This window comes from Elgaria multicarinata, chromosome 10 (assembly GCF_023053635.1).
Source record: "Elgaria multicarinata webbii isolate HBS135686 ecotype San Diego chromosome 10, rElgMul1.1.pri, whole genome shotgun sequence".
In the NCBI taxonomy this organism is placed as follows: Eukaryota; Metazoa; Chordata; class Lepidosauria; order Squamata; family Anguidae; genus Elgaria; species Elgaria multicarinata.
The window spans coordinates 38,930,301-38,945,048 of NC_086180.1; the positions used below are offsets into that span (position 1 = coordinate 38,930,301).

The window sequence follows — 14,748 nt, forward strand, 5'->3', positions numbered from 1 at the left end:
TGAGCCCATTATTCCGTGTCCTGCACTCTGGGATGATTGAGAAGAGTACTATATGTGATATTATATGTAAACTACATGTATATTGTAACAGCAGCTGATCCAATAAATGCTAACTCCTGTTGCATTTTGCACCTCACATAAAATTGGTTTTTAAAAAAATATTCTTAGAAATAAAATTAAAAATCCCCTTGGAAGGATCCCAGAGGCTTCTGTGTATCCAATGTCCTGCCATGCTGCTTCCAGCAGGGTGGGTGGAGCAACAGAGCCAATGTTCACCTCTCCATCCTCCTTTTGTTTTATTTCCCCCCAGGTGGGCCTTTGAACTCTTCTGGATAGGCTGTGCTATCAGCCTGTGCTGGAGAGGCCATAGGATTTCTCATGTCCTGGCTTGTCCTTTCCCCACCCACTAGAATGCCCCCTTTTCCTTCCCTCCACGGCCACATTTGCAGCCTCAGGAAGCAGCCAATGACGTTCTTTCTGCAGGGACTCTGAGGGGGTCAGAATGCAAAGTCTCCCTCCCAAGGTCGTGGCAGAGGCTGTGGCCTTGGAAGGGGGACTCCGGACAATCCTGTGACCCCTGAGGTGCTCTCCCAAGGCCCTAGGATTGCTCTCTTAACTTGCTTAGCTTACATTTTGTACATTGTGATTTAATCTTTATCAGCCCAGCAGCCTATGGAATGTAGTAGTTAAGGAGTTTCCATGAAGGCATACTGGACAACAAATTGTCTCAAGAAATGCATATTCCATAGGGTCAGGGGAAATATTTTCACTTGTAAAAAGTTATTTTGAAAGTGTCTGTGTCACCTTTCTGGAATTTGGTCTGTTTTGTTCGTAAAGATACTTATCTTGTAACTTTTGATAAATAAGAGATTAGGAATAGTCTATATTTATTTGTACTCTAATGATTATCTTTATTTCTCCCTCTTTCTTTGAAATTCGAAGACTCTCAGGATTAAAAAAAGACTTTTGTTCCTGGCAACTACCGGCATTTGAAGAATTTAAATTACCAGAGTGCCCTCCAGTGGTGGAACTTTCTGTTCCCTTCCGCAAGAGGACGAAAGGAACAGTACTGATGTTTTCTACTACATGTCGCATTATTACCTTAGCACACATTTAACCTTCTTGAGGCTACAAAAATATTTAATGTACTGAAAATGCTAAGTCTTTCCAGATACATTCGGTTGCTTCACAGTTAAAGAACATAATTCTTAAAGTGCCATCAAAATATTTGGACTGTTCAGAACCCATCTTCCACCTTTGCTGGATCTTTGTCCTCCAGCAAAGATGTGGCGAGGGGGGGGGGGTTTGCTGAGAATGCTTTTATCATGCAAGCATCCTGCTTCATTCGTGGAATTTTATGGGGGGTTCAGATGACATTTTCCATTCATAACCTTCCTGTGTTTTCCCCACCACTTCTTAGTATCATAGAATAGTAGAGTTAGAAGAGGCCTATAAGGCCATCGAATCCAACCCCCTACTCAGGGCAGGAATCTTCTTTTCCTTACTGCAGAAAATCCATTAAAGAAGAGGAGATGGAATAGCTGCACAATGACTTCTAAATGCTAATGTTAAAAGGAACTGTTGCAGGGTTTCTGTGAATATTGCAACCCACTTGATTGGGTAGGGTGCTCACTTTATGACAAGCAATGGTGTAGTGATAAATTTTGAAGTGCATGTGCTCATCATGACAATCTCCATAGCACATTTCCAAGGAGAGTCTACAAATTCAAGCAGCTGTGTAAGTCCATAAGAACACAAGAAGAACCGTGATGGATCAGACCAAGGGTCCATCTAGTCCAGCATTCTGTTCACACAGTGGCCAATCAGCTGCCCACGGAAAACCCACAAGCAGGACATGAATTCAACAGCATCCTCCCACCCATGTTCCTACCAACTGCTGTACACAGGCATACTGCCTCTGATACTGGAGGTAGCCTATAGCTATTGATTGCCTTCTCCTCCAGGAATTCGTCTAACCCCATTTAAAGCCATCCAAACTAGCCACCACTACATCTTATGGTAGCGAATTCCATTGTTTGCCTATGCGTTGTGTGAAGAAATCCTTCCTTTTATTTGTCCCAAATCTCCCACCAATCAGCTTCATGGGATGACTCTGGGCTCTAGTATTATGAAAGAGGGAGCATAATGTCCCTTTTGCCACACCATGCATAATTTTGTCCAGCTGTCTCCACTCTAAATAGCCCTAAATGTTGTAACTTTTCCTCATAGAGGAATTCCTCCAGCCCCTTGATCCTTTTAATTTACTGCCACTCAGTGTCAACGGTACTGGGTGAGATGGGCCAGTGGTCTGGCTCCATAAAAGGCAGCTTCTTATGAGGTTTTTGCTCTTGTTATTCACATGTCATAAATGGAAGCCAGATTTCAATCAAATCATCATATTTCACCATCCCTCTCAACAGTCTACTGTGTTGTTTAAGGCATCCATCTGGAAAGATCTGACACAGAAGACACAAGAAGGCAAAGGCTAGAGGAAAGTCTCAGACTGAGAATCCAATATGAATGCTACCAGAGTTGCCTGCTGTGTGCCATTTAACTTAAAGAGCCTGTAAGCAGCATGTATTGTCTATTGCTTTCTCAACCAATCCATAGTTACAAGGAGTCACTGTAACGCCATTGGCCTGCTGTTATAGTTTCCTATGCCATGCTCATTACCTCAGTTTATTTTCACATACAATGCTCATGATCTCACAATTTCATTTGTAATGTCCCCAGTTTTCCGCTAAGCAGCTAATTACCCTACCGTTAGGCAGAGCAAAGCAGACACCTCAGGCAACTGAGTTTGTGTATCCTGAGAGGGCAGCAAACCTTTGGTTATTTAGGTGCAATCCTATCCCGTTTCCTGCATGTATGCCCCAGTGACCTCAATGGGACTTATTTCTGAGATGTCATATATCAGATTGTGTTGTTGTTTTTGTTGTTGTTGTTGTTGTTATTTTACTGCCAGGGATGGCAAGAGGCCATCCCTTGTGGGATTTTCTGCTTAAGCATCAAAATAATTTGACAGCATTAGGTACTGTGTTCCTTGACTTGTGGGAGAAGGAACCATTTGCTGTTCTGTCTCAGAAACTAAAATGTCCTAGGCCAACCCTGTTACCCAGGCCAATGCAGCCTAGAGTCTCCATAATATAAGAACAGCTAAACCAGTGGCGGTCAGAGGAGCCATAACCCCCTTGCCAATACAGGCTTGCTGGGATATCTAAGCCAATTCAGCTAATGGTATGGCGAGAGGAAGGGCAAGCACAAAACACAGAGACCAAAGAGAAGACTCAAACATGAGGATAGATAGGGGAGTAAAGGGCGAGATACCGGGGGGGCCAAGTGTCCTCTTTTACAAATCACTGCCTTTTTCGGAGATTCATAAGTGGCCAACCCTTCTAAACACTCATAGCCCATCTTATTGTGAGAGTATTTCTTATTTTATGAACAGCATTTATAGGCTGACCTGGAATGGTGTTCCTAGGGCAGCTCACAGTGCAGAGTAAAAGCAAAATGCAATAACAATAAAACCAGATAACAGTAAAAGATGACTCAGCCTAAAAAAAAACAAGTGGCAGAGAGCAAAGAGAATTTAAAGCTACAACAGATTTACAAGGCTTGGGGAAAACAAAAAGATCTCCCTCAGAAAAGAGTTGAGTGTCTGGGGCAGGGGGAGAGGGGATACCAGCTTGCTGTCTGGTTAACATCAGTGGGACTATCACCATAATGCATTCAGTTGTACCACTTCACATGTCAAAAGCTGTCATGTCCCTGCTAGAGGAATCCTCCTCAGGGGAGGAAGCAGGGACCCCAGAAACCAGGGAGACACATCAAGTACTGGCACCAGACCAGGAGGAGCCTGGGCCTTTGGGGGAGATGACTCCAGGGCCTTCCCTGACAGGAGGAGGGCACTCTGACTCTGGAGCAGAGGCCGAGCAACCCCCTGACCCTCAGAAGCGCTGTCACCTCAAGCAACAAGCCAGTAGGCGTCCTCTAAGAAAGAGTGCTCAGTTGCAAAAACAGTCTCCTTGCAGAAAGCAACACCTCCTGAGTAGGGCTCTAGCCAGAGAGCTCTCATGGACAGCAGCTGTGCCTGGGTGGGGTTCAGGAGCCTTTGTGAATAAAAGTCAGCAATGACAGCTTGTTGGTTGCTGGAGGAGATCTACACTACTCAAGTTAGAATGTGTGTTACCGATTTTAAGTGCGTGTTTTGTAGTATTATGCCACATGATGTATAGTTTGTGATGTTTATGTTTTATTGTTGTCTGTTCTCTGGTTTTTATTTTGAACTTCTCTGAAATAAGTTGTTCTATTTGGTATGATGTGGCTGATTTCATTGTATTAAATGGGTTTCCTGTATTTCTTAATTAGCCAATCACATTCCTGGGGGTGGGAGGGTTATGCAATTTCTGTGCCCAAAGTTGGAGCTGTTTTTTTTTTCTTTTCTTTCAAGCCTCTTTTTTGCAGCCACTTCCAGTTTCACTTTTGGGAGGCATCTTGGTGGATTGTTTGTAGGTGGAGGGGCAATTGAAGTGGGGAGAAGAGGAAGTGGGAGGGGAAACTGGCAGATGGGGAAACAGAACAAATGGATTTATTTTCTTAGTGTGGCCAAAAAGAATGCATTCCCACGGAAAGAAAAAATGTAAGTAAATGTTTTAAAAACTACTACATTTTAAATTGTTCAAAAACAAAATGTTCAATGACTGCAAAAGCAATGTTTCATATACTAGCGTAGATCCCCTCCTGGAAACAATGTCTCACTAGCTTCTCTTGCCTCCTGACCTGGCCTTGTACATGGACCTCTGTGCTATGACATGGGACCTCTGCTACCACATTATGTATGTATCGGACTACCTGACTGTGTTTGACCCTTTGCCTGTTTGACCCCTCCTGCTTTGCCTGACTCTATATATTGGACTGATTTCCTGTGCCTTGACCTTGTTTCTATTACCTGGACTACTTCTGCATTTGCCTGAATTTTAGAGCTGGAACATCGATCTGGGGGTATTACTTGGCTGTATAACCAAGAATGCTACAGCCAGTGCAGGACAAAAAACACTTGAGGGAATAACAGGACTGAACAACCTAGCTCTAGTGACCAGGCATAGACACTACTGGTCATACATTTGCCAAGCATGTGAAGCAGTCCTGTGTGCATACCAACCTAAATGCATAGAGCACTTCCATGCCAGGAGAAATCCTGAACCCACTTTATAAGATTTCCTTAAAGCACAGGCATAGAACCTGAGGCCTGTAGGCCAAACCCAGCCCTGAGGTGTCTCCCAGATGGCCATGTTCTATTCCCTAGATCCCTCTCCTTTTCCCAAACTACCGTTTGTTCAGTGGTCTCCTAACATTCTCCATGACTCTCCTGGAGTTAGGGAGGAATCTTCCCAGGCACTTATCGAACAGGATGCCCAGGCTCAGAGATAGTCTTCCCCCTCCCCTGGGAACTCAGTCTTTGTTAGAGGGGGAGGGAGCATCAAAATTGGCAGATCCCAAAGTCTGCTGCAAGAATCGAGCAAGAGGAGTTCAGAGGTGGTTTGCCAGATTAGCTGCATAACAGAAGTTACGTGATGAGGATTTCGGTAAAAGCCTGTCGGGCATGGTGGGAAATCATCCATTTAGTTAATATGGAACTGCCTTGCTTTGTTAGACTAATTAAGCTTAGAGGATAGTCCCTACCATTCACATGTCCTTCAGGTGTGAAGAGGTGTGTTTTTTACTGAACAAAGTTTTTGTGGCTTGCACAGTGGACCTCTTTGTTGTCTACATCTCGGTGGGAGGGTTTGGAATCACAACTCGTCCCATTCTAGAAGATTGAAATGCTTCTCCTAAGGTTTAGTTCTCCTAAGGTTTAGTCAGAGTTTTAAGCTAAGATATACTGACATTTGTCATACTTTGGCTCTGCCCCTTTTCCTTTGACCCTGCTGCTTTTCACTTCAGGCCCACCCACCACCAAAATGTGAACCCTGACAGCTTCTCCAAAATGCCATTTGGCCCACGGGCTGAAAGAAGTTCTGTGCCCCTGCCATAAAGCCTGGTCACATTTTGGGCCTTGACAAAAAGAATGTTGGTGTCTTTTAATGGTCCAAGATTGCCAGGTGATGACACTCTGTGGGCGCTAATTGTTAGTAGATGTTTCTTGATCCAGAAATCTCTCTAGGATGTTGGAAATGAAAAGAATTTTGGGAAAGATGTGTGTGCAAAATAACACAAGAAGCCATTTTTTGTGTCACACAGAGCCTGGGTGGAATTCTAACTCAAGAAGAAGGTAGGCTTCCACATATTGTATGAAACTACACTATTACTCTACCATAAACCATACCAATCTAATATGGCACAGGTACAAAACAAGATCTGGAAATATGCACAGAGCCAATAATTCATTAAGCATTATCCATAGACGACACATCAAGACAATAAAAAAAACATGCATATAGATAGTATATTGCCAAGGAATGAAGCATTTGCAAAATGAGTAAAACAAAAATCTAGCTGCAGAAAAACATTTATTTTACAATATTTATATACCACTCCCCATCCAAAAGATTTTGGAATGGTGAACAACAAACAGAATAAAAGAATAAAAACACAATTTTAAAAATTACATTTTTAAAGAACAATTACATTTTTTAAAAGAACACAGTTCTGGTCATTCAAGGAAACCTTCCTGAAACAACAATGTTTTCAGGAGGTGCCAGAAGCATTACAAGGCAGGGAATTCCACAGGAAGGGAGCCACCATACTGAAGGTTGTTCTCCTGGTGGACTCCAGTCGGACCATAGGTCCACATGGAACCACTAGAAACATGCCCTCGGATGACCTCAGTGACCGGGCAGGTTGGTAAGGGAGAAAGCGCTTTCTCAGGATAAAAATAGCCATTTTAGAGAGGTGAAATGCAATGTTCTAAATGTTGGTTTTGTTTTCTGTTAACCTAAAGCAACTAAAGGGTTAAACCCTAAGACCCTGACATAATAGTTGGAAAATTGGATCTAAACCAAGGGTGCAGAACCCCAGGCCCATGGACCAAATCTGGCCAATGTGGGGTCCCAATCCAGCTCCTGGGGTACCCCGGAAGGCCACATTCCTTTTCCATTGACTACTGGTGGATTGGTGGTTTCCCAGCTTTTGCACAGTGTTCACCCCTTTTCTAAAAGGTTGAAATGCCTCTCCTAAGCCTCAATTACTAGCAGTAAGAGCTTTAAACTAAAATAGGCTGCTATTTTTATATCTTGGCCCCACTCCATTTTGCCACCGGCCTTCACCACCACCGGAATGTGGTCCCTGAGAGTTTCTCTGGAACTGAATTTGGCCCTTGGGTGGAAAGTGTTTCAACAGCCCTGCTTTAAAACAACAAAGAAGACTGGCCCCACCCACCCCTCCCCACTGAATCCCACCCCTGACAATCAGAAAGCCAAAAGAGAACGCTGTGAGCAAAACGGCTCGAGGCATCTTGGAAGCAGCACTGAGCCTCTCTCTAGAGGTATGAGATAGCACATCTGCAACCTGACAGGAGCACACTGATGCTTGGCTCTACTTGTATAGAAACCAAATATTACGAAATACCGTCTGTCTCCAGTGCTCTCGCTTCCAAAGGAAGCCAAACCAAGGTAGGGCTGCTCCTGGGACATCTCTCTGTTCAGGAAATGGGGAGCATGTAACAATACTGTGATGGACCTTCACTATCGTCTGTCTAATAGCCCAGCACCATTATATGCTGGTATCCAGTGGTGTAGTGGAGCCAGGACTCTTAGGGGCAAAATGGCAGGGTGTTACGACTAGCAGGGGTGAAGTATTTTGAGGTGGATTGGGGGGTGTCCATACACTGTATTAACCCATGGTGGCTGCATAGTGGTGCTGCATTGTTTATATGATGCCATCATGCAGCCACACGCATCAGGCCTTTCCCTTCCCCCCACCCAAAACTGCACGTTTTCAAAGTCTTGATGTACTGTGACTTTTACCTTTGCTCCGAGGTTACCACATTGTTTCCCGGCTTTGGTTCTGGTTATCCATTGGGTGTAGGTCTGTAAGCGCAGGAACACAGGGCAGGGGGCGGGCTTGACAAATGAATGGCTACCAGCACTGCGGTTTTTCCTGGCCAGATGGCCCATGCTCCCTCCTGCCCCATCTAACTTTTTCAATTTTGCTTCACAGCAGCGATGCTGCAGGCTTTCGAGCCAATCACCTTCCAACGCTGCAACATATAGACACCCCCTTGGTCTTGAAAGGCAGTTCAGACCCAGTAGCTTTGGAAAAACCCTGCTCCTGGTGAAGGTGAGAGCTGGGTTATTTCTGGGGAAAACAGCTGCCTGCGTGGCTATGAGAATGTCATGATGAGCTCCTGCACTTCAAAGATTACCACTACACCACTGCTGGTAGCAAAAATCTGAACTAAAACAACTTTCCTTTCAAGGCAATTTATTCTGCCCCTATCCCCAATATCCATCTATAAAGAAAGCACTTTCATTAACATGTCCCTGAGCTTTTGCCTACAACATGCCACATATTCTTCATATTCTAGAGGAGGCGGCATTAAGGGTAAACACGATTGGGCACTTGCCAAGGCCCCCACACACCACCAGGACCCACTGACAACAGCCTCCTGGGCTTGCTTCTCCCCTTCACCATTACAACCTGCTTGTTCACCTGCTTCCCACTCTGGCTCAGACAGCAGTAGTGAGAAGGAGAAGACGGAGCTGCCACTGCCTATCTACTCCGTGGTTCTCTGCCTGTCAGCAATGATGAGAACGAGGATGAGAAGCAACAGCAGCCGGTGACAATGGGTGTGGGAAGGTAGCCTCACTGAGGAAAGGGGGCCATTGAGGGTGTCTGCTCAGGGGACCTCCAAAACCTGGAGCAGGCACTGATGATAACTTTCAAGCACTGTAAGTCCATTTCCACCAAATATAAAGAAACACGATCCTGAAACCAGCAAGGAGTTACAAATAAAACCTCCTCCTGGACGAAGGGGAAATTCAAATGAAATGTAAAACTGAATCTGACTTTAGGGAACAACACTGTCTGAACCTCAAACCTTCCAGTCCCAAGTGACCTTTCCAGTGGAATTACAAACCACTGATTTCATATGTCATCTATTGCCAATACTTTTTCAGGGGGAAAGGATAAAAATACCTTCTTGAGGTAATTTGTGTGCAAGTGGAACAGCTTATTAGAGATTCTTTCACTGAAAAGACGTAAACAAGGGTCTTGGCCACATAGAAAAAATTTTTTCCCAGGGCAAACTTTATGGTCTAGTTTCTCAGAAATATACTGGAAACTTAACAACAACCCAAAAAGGAGGGCAGTGCCTCACAATGCTTTGTTTGCAGTCAGGAAATACAATACAGGACCACGCCCAGCAAATATTTAACCAGACTGCCACATATTCCTCCAAAGAGAACATTCAGATCCCCAGTGTAAAGAGAGCAAATTTAATAACATCTAAGAACAAGCAAGCAAGAGTACGAGTCCTTCACGTACATGTGTCAACTTTTACTCAAGATTGTTTCTAATAGTGTAATCCTATACATGTCGGCTCAGAAAGAAGTCCCATTGAGTTTAATGGAACTTATTTCCAGGTAAGTGTGTATAGGACTGCAGCCATATTCATTTACTTTTGATAGAATTCAGACTCAAACACCTCTGTTCTACATTTTTAACCCTCACTTCCTCTAAGGAGCTCAGAGCTTCTCCATTATCTCCTTGCAACAAGGCTACAATATAGTTTAGGCTAAGAGATAGTGGCTAGCCCAAGATGAGCTGTGAGCTTCACACATGAGTGGAGATGTCAACAAGGGTTTTCCTTGTCCTAGGCCAGAATGCTAACCACTAAACCACTCAAGCTTTATATGAAATGTTCTGTATCAGCCTGGTGTTTTGCACTACAACTCCCATCAGCACCCTAATCATGCTGGCAGGGCTTCAGATTCATTGGAAGCTCTGCTGTCAGAGCTCTCCACAATGAAAAGTGGGATTGGTCTCCCCAAGACATAAATTGTTTAAAAGCCCTGGGTTAACAAGAAGGTTTTTACCTGGAGGAATTTGCAGTCCAGAATAAGTAAGGGCATGGTTAGAGAGAACTTTAATGAATTCAAGTCTCAAGGGCCAGATGAATGACATCTCTGGGTAGTGAAGTAGCTTGAGGACATTATTTCAGGGTTGCTGTCTGTTATCTTTGAGAAGTCCTGGAGGTGCCAGAAGACTGGAGACAGGCAAATATTGTCCCAATCTTCAAGAAAAAGGAAAAGATAGATCCAGGAAACTACAGGGGGCGGAGCCGGACGTCATGACGGGTAAGATCTCTGTTTGAAAACTCCCGAGAGGGGGGGATCTGGAAAGCTTATTATCTCACTTAATGAGGCGTGGATTATTAATCAAAGTGATGGACGATGCTTATGAGTATTGAGTGAAGATGAAAATCCTGTTTTTTGTGAAAGAAATCACAGATTAAGGGGTGAAAATTAGCCTGTTCCTGGCTGTTCTCTGACTGTAAGCAGACGGAAGGAGGGGGGAGCAAAGCAAGTTTGGAATGTTTGGAATGTTGGAGCTCTCCTGTTTTCCAGTCTGATAAATGCTGATTTATATACCCCTAATCTGAGAGAGATGTTTTGGCAGTAAATTCACCCTTCTTAAGGAAAAAAAAAGTATTGAAAAGCAGGACTTTATTGGATAAGAAGGGGGAGACGCGGTGGATTGAAGCGGGACTTTGACGAAACGTAAACATAATCCATGCCGTATATTAGAAAGAAAAAAACCCCGGGAAAGGCTGCATGGCAAAGAGCACACCCTTCTAATCATAATTTGGCCCGTCTTGAGAAAGTGCCTGTCGGAAAAGATTTACAATCCTCGGGAAGCGATTCAGCTTCAGGCTCTGACGAGTCGGTGAAAATGGCGGAAGGTTCTGGCAAGGTGCCAGCTTCTTCTGTTACAATGGATGAACTTAAAAAGCTGATTCTGGAAACCAGGGCTGCTCTCAGCAAGCAGATCGCTGATAATGAAAAGAAGGCAGAGGCACGGATGGGGGCGCTAGCTGACAGGCTGGCTGAGAATGAGAAAGAGATAAAGGAAGTTGGGGTTGAAGTTAAAGCTCTTGCAAAAAAACAAGAAGTATTTGAAAAATGTTCTGAGGCAAAGTCAAAAGATCAAGATCTACAGCTGATTCGGCTTCAGGACGAGCTTCGACGTTGTAACATACGCATCAAGCAATTTGCTGAAGAACCAGGAGAAGATTTGAGGAAAGTAGTTCTGAAGTGGTTCAACGACATGATGCCAGACGCGGATATAAACGACAGCGATTTCGAAAGAATTCATAGAGTGGGAGGAGCAAAGTATAAGGGATCATCTAGAGACTTGCTTGTGAAATTTGGCAGTTATTATAAGAAGGAGTTAGTAATGAAGAAGCTGAGGGCCATGGCTATGATCAAATATAAAGGCAAAGCAGTGCAAGTTTACAACGATCTTTGTCAGCAAACACTCCAATGGAGACGCAGCATCAAGCAAATAACTGAGACATTAACAAAAAATGTAGTGAAATATGCTTGGGGTTACCCGGTTTTCTTAAAGTTTTTCCATGCTGGGAGTGAATATAGAGTAACCTCTTTGGAGCAAGGAAGGGAGCTGCTGAAGAGATTGGGGTTAATGAAGAATGGAAGTGTTGGGGCTGGGGAAGAGAATGGAGCAGTAGCAGGAGCATCTGGGACGGGGTAAAGAGAAATGTTTTATGAGATAATTGATATGATAACAAATTAATACAGAGATTGGGTCGTCGTGGCGGGGCACCGCCTCCCCCCTCTCCCCTAATTAGGTGGCCGGAGTAATAGACTCGCGGGGATATGGGGAGGGGGAAAGTAGGGGGGGGAGAGGGGGTGGGGGGGAGGGAGGGAGATGATGGGGGGGTTAGGGTTTATTGTTATAATTGTTGTTGTATTTGTTTATGAGTCACAGAGCACGCGGGATCAGAAGGAAAATCAAAAGGGAGATTATGGATAAGAATATTAAAGTATCAACGCTCAATGTTAAAGGTCTGGGGGCAGTCGTGAAAAGGAGGAGAATAGAACAAATGTTAAATAAAGAAAGATCAGATATTATTATGTTGCAAGAAACACACCAAAAATCTGATGGAGTAAATGAAATCCGGACAAGATGGTCTGTTTATTATGAAAAGTCATTGGGGACGTCAAAGAAAAATGGAGTAGCAATTTTGATTTCAAAAAAAAGTGGATTTATACTGAAAACTGTTAAAAAGGATGATAATGGTAGATATCTTATGATAAAGGGGCAAATAGAAAGTGAACAATATACATTAGTAAATGTTTATGCTCCTAATGAGAAACATAGAGAGTTTTTTATGAAATTATTTAGTGAAATAGAGGAGTTTAGGGAAGGATATTTAATTTTGGCAGGGGATTTTAATATGGTAATGGACAATAGAGTGGACAGATCAAACCCCACAAACGTGGAAAAAAGAAATAACATTACTATATTGAATAAATTAGTAAGAGAAAAAGACTATGTGGATTGTTGGCGTTTACTGAATGGCGTGAATCCGGGATTTTCTTTTTACTCCCCAGTTCATCAGACATATTCTAGAATAGATTATATATTGATTTCAAAAGAGTTTGCAAGTAAGGTGTGTAAAATGGAAATGGGAGTAATAAAGGTAACGGACCATGCAATGTTAAATTTAGAATTTACAGTTAAAAAAAATTACAAGGAAGCGTTTAGGTGGAAATTAAACACAAAACTTTTAAAATATAATAAAGTGGTAGAAAAAATACAAAGTGAATTGACGGAGGCTTGGGAAATTAATGAGAAAGGAGGAACATCAAGGGCAGTAGTTTGGGATACCATGAAGGCAGTATCGAGAGGGATATTTATTAGAGAAATGTGTAATTTGAGAAGACAACAAGTAGCAGAGCAAGAACAATTGGAGGAAGAGATTAAGAAAATGGAGAAAGATTATTGGCAAAATAAAAATAAGCATAAATTAATAGAAATACAGGCAAAGAAAAAGCAATTAGAAAATTTAAATTTAGAGGAGGTCCAAAAGAATCTAATATATATGAAAAGGGAGTATTTCGAAAACAGTAACAGGAATTCTAAATTGCTAGCCAGACTCACACAAAAGGAAAAAGCAAGGAATGGGATAGGGATTTTGAAAGATAAACAAGGGAAGTATTGTCATACAATGAAGGATAAAATAAAGATATTTCAGGAGTTTTACCAGGATTTGTATAAGGGAAAGGATACTCAAGAACAAAAGTTGGAAGCTTATATAGAAAAATATACAATGAAGAGAATAAAAATAGAGCATAAAGAGTTAATGGAGAAGGTAATAACTCAAGGAGAAGTTGAAGAAGTAATTGGGAATTTGAAGCCGGGTAAATCACCGGGGGTAGATGGTTTAGGACCAGAATATTATAAGGTTTTTAAAGGAATTTTAATACCAAAATTAATAAATTTGTATAATTCCATATTGGAAGGGGATAAAACGCCAGAATCATGGGAGCATTCATTAATAATTTTAATACCAAAACCAGATAAAGATTTGACTGTTCCTGATTCATATAGACCGATTTCATTAATAAATCAGGATGCTAAGCTTTTTTCAACTATCTTAGCAAGGAGGTTGAATAAATTTATAGAGGAATATATAGGGGAGGATCAATGTGGATTTGTGGTAGGTAGACAGATGCCTAATTTGGTGGGAAGAGTATTAAATGTAATTCAGGTGATAAATAAGTCGAGGGTTAAAGCGGGAATTCTGGCATTGGATATTTTCAAGGCTTTTGATTGTGTGAGCTGGCAAGCCTTAAAGATGGTTTTAAATAAAATGGGATTTGGAAATAAATTTAAAGCGATAATAGAACAGTTATACTCTCAGAATACAGCCGTAGTGGTAGTGAATGATGGTGTGACAGATAAGATACGACTAGCCAGAGGGACAAGACAAGGATGTCCGCTCTCACCAGTCCTATTTGTAATGGTAATGGAATTATTGGCGAACGCAATACGAGAGGATGAGGAGATTGAAGGAATTGGTAGTATAAAAAAAATTAAATTGCATATGTTTGCAGATGATACGTTGTTGACGATTAAGAATCCAATAGAGAAGATGGGGAGAATTAAACAACATTTGAGAGAATTTGAGGCTGTTATGGGGTTAAAAATAAATTGGTCTAAATCAGAATTGATGTTATTTAATTATACTAAAAAAGAAGAGAAAGATTGGGAAGAAAAGGGAAGAGAAATGAGAGTTAAGACTCAGATTAGATATTTGGGAATAAAAATTACGCAGAAGTTAGAGAATCTAGAGAAAGAAAATTTAAATGTTTTAAAAAAAGAGATTTTAGTAAAATTGGAAAAATATAAAAGGTTAAATTTATCCTGGTTTGGAAGAATAGCATTAATAAAAATGAAGATTTTAGCAAGGATAAATTTTGTGTTTAGGATGCTACCAATAAAAATTTCAGAATTAGAGTTAAAAAGTTGGCAAAGGATCATAAATAATTTTTGTAATGGTGATAAGAAAGCGAGGGTAAATAAAAGTAAATGGTATTTGAGTCAAAAAAAGGGAGGATTGGGTCTCCCGAATATTATATTATATTATGCAGCCAATAGATTAAGATATATAATGGAGGCAATTTTAGGATTAGGGAACTTAGATTGGATGGAAGAAAAAAACATGAGTAATATAGAGACTAAATTAGAAAATGTTTTTTTTATGGAAGGGAAAAAAAAATGGGT

The 14,748-nt window shown here is 41.8% G+C and overlaps 1 protein-coding gene across 1 annotated transcript in view; it reads left to right on the forward strand.

Annotated features, from left to right (window-relative positions):
* Positions 1-10,731: 10,731 nt before the first annotated feature.
* Positions 10,732-14,748, forward strand: part of LOC134405049 (uncharacterized) — a 45,627-nt gene continuing 41,610 nt past the window's right edge. Inside the window, exon 1 of the mRNA XM_063136113.1 lies at positions 10,732-11,387. Within this exon, the coding sequence (XP_062992183.1) occupies positions 10,732-11,387 (656 nt within the window). The remainder of the gene's footprint in view (positions 11,388-14,748) is intronic.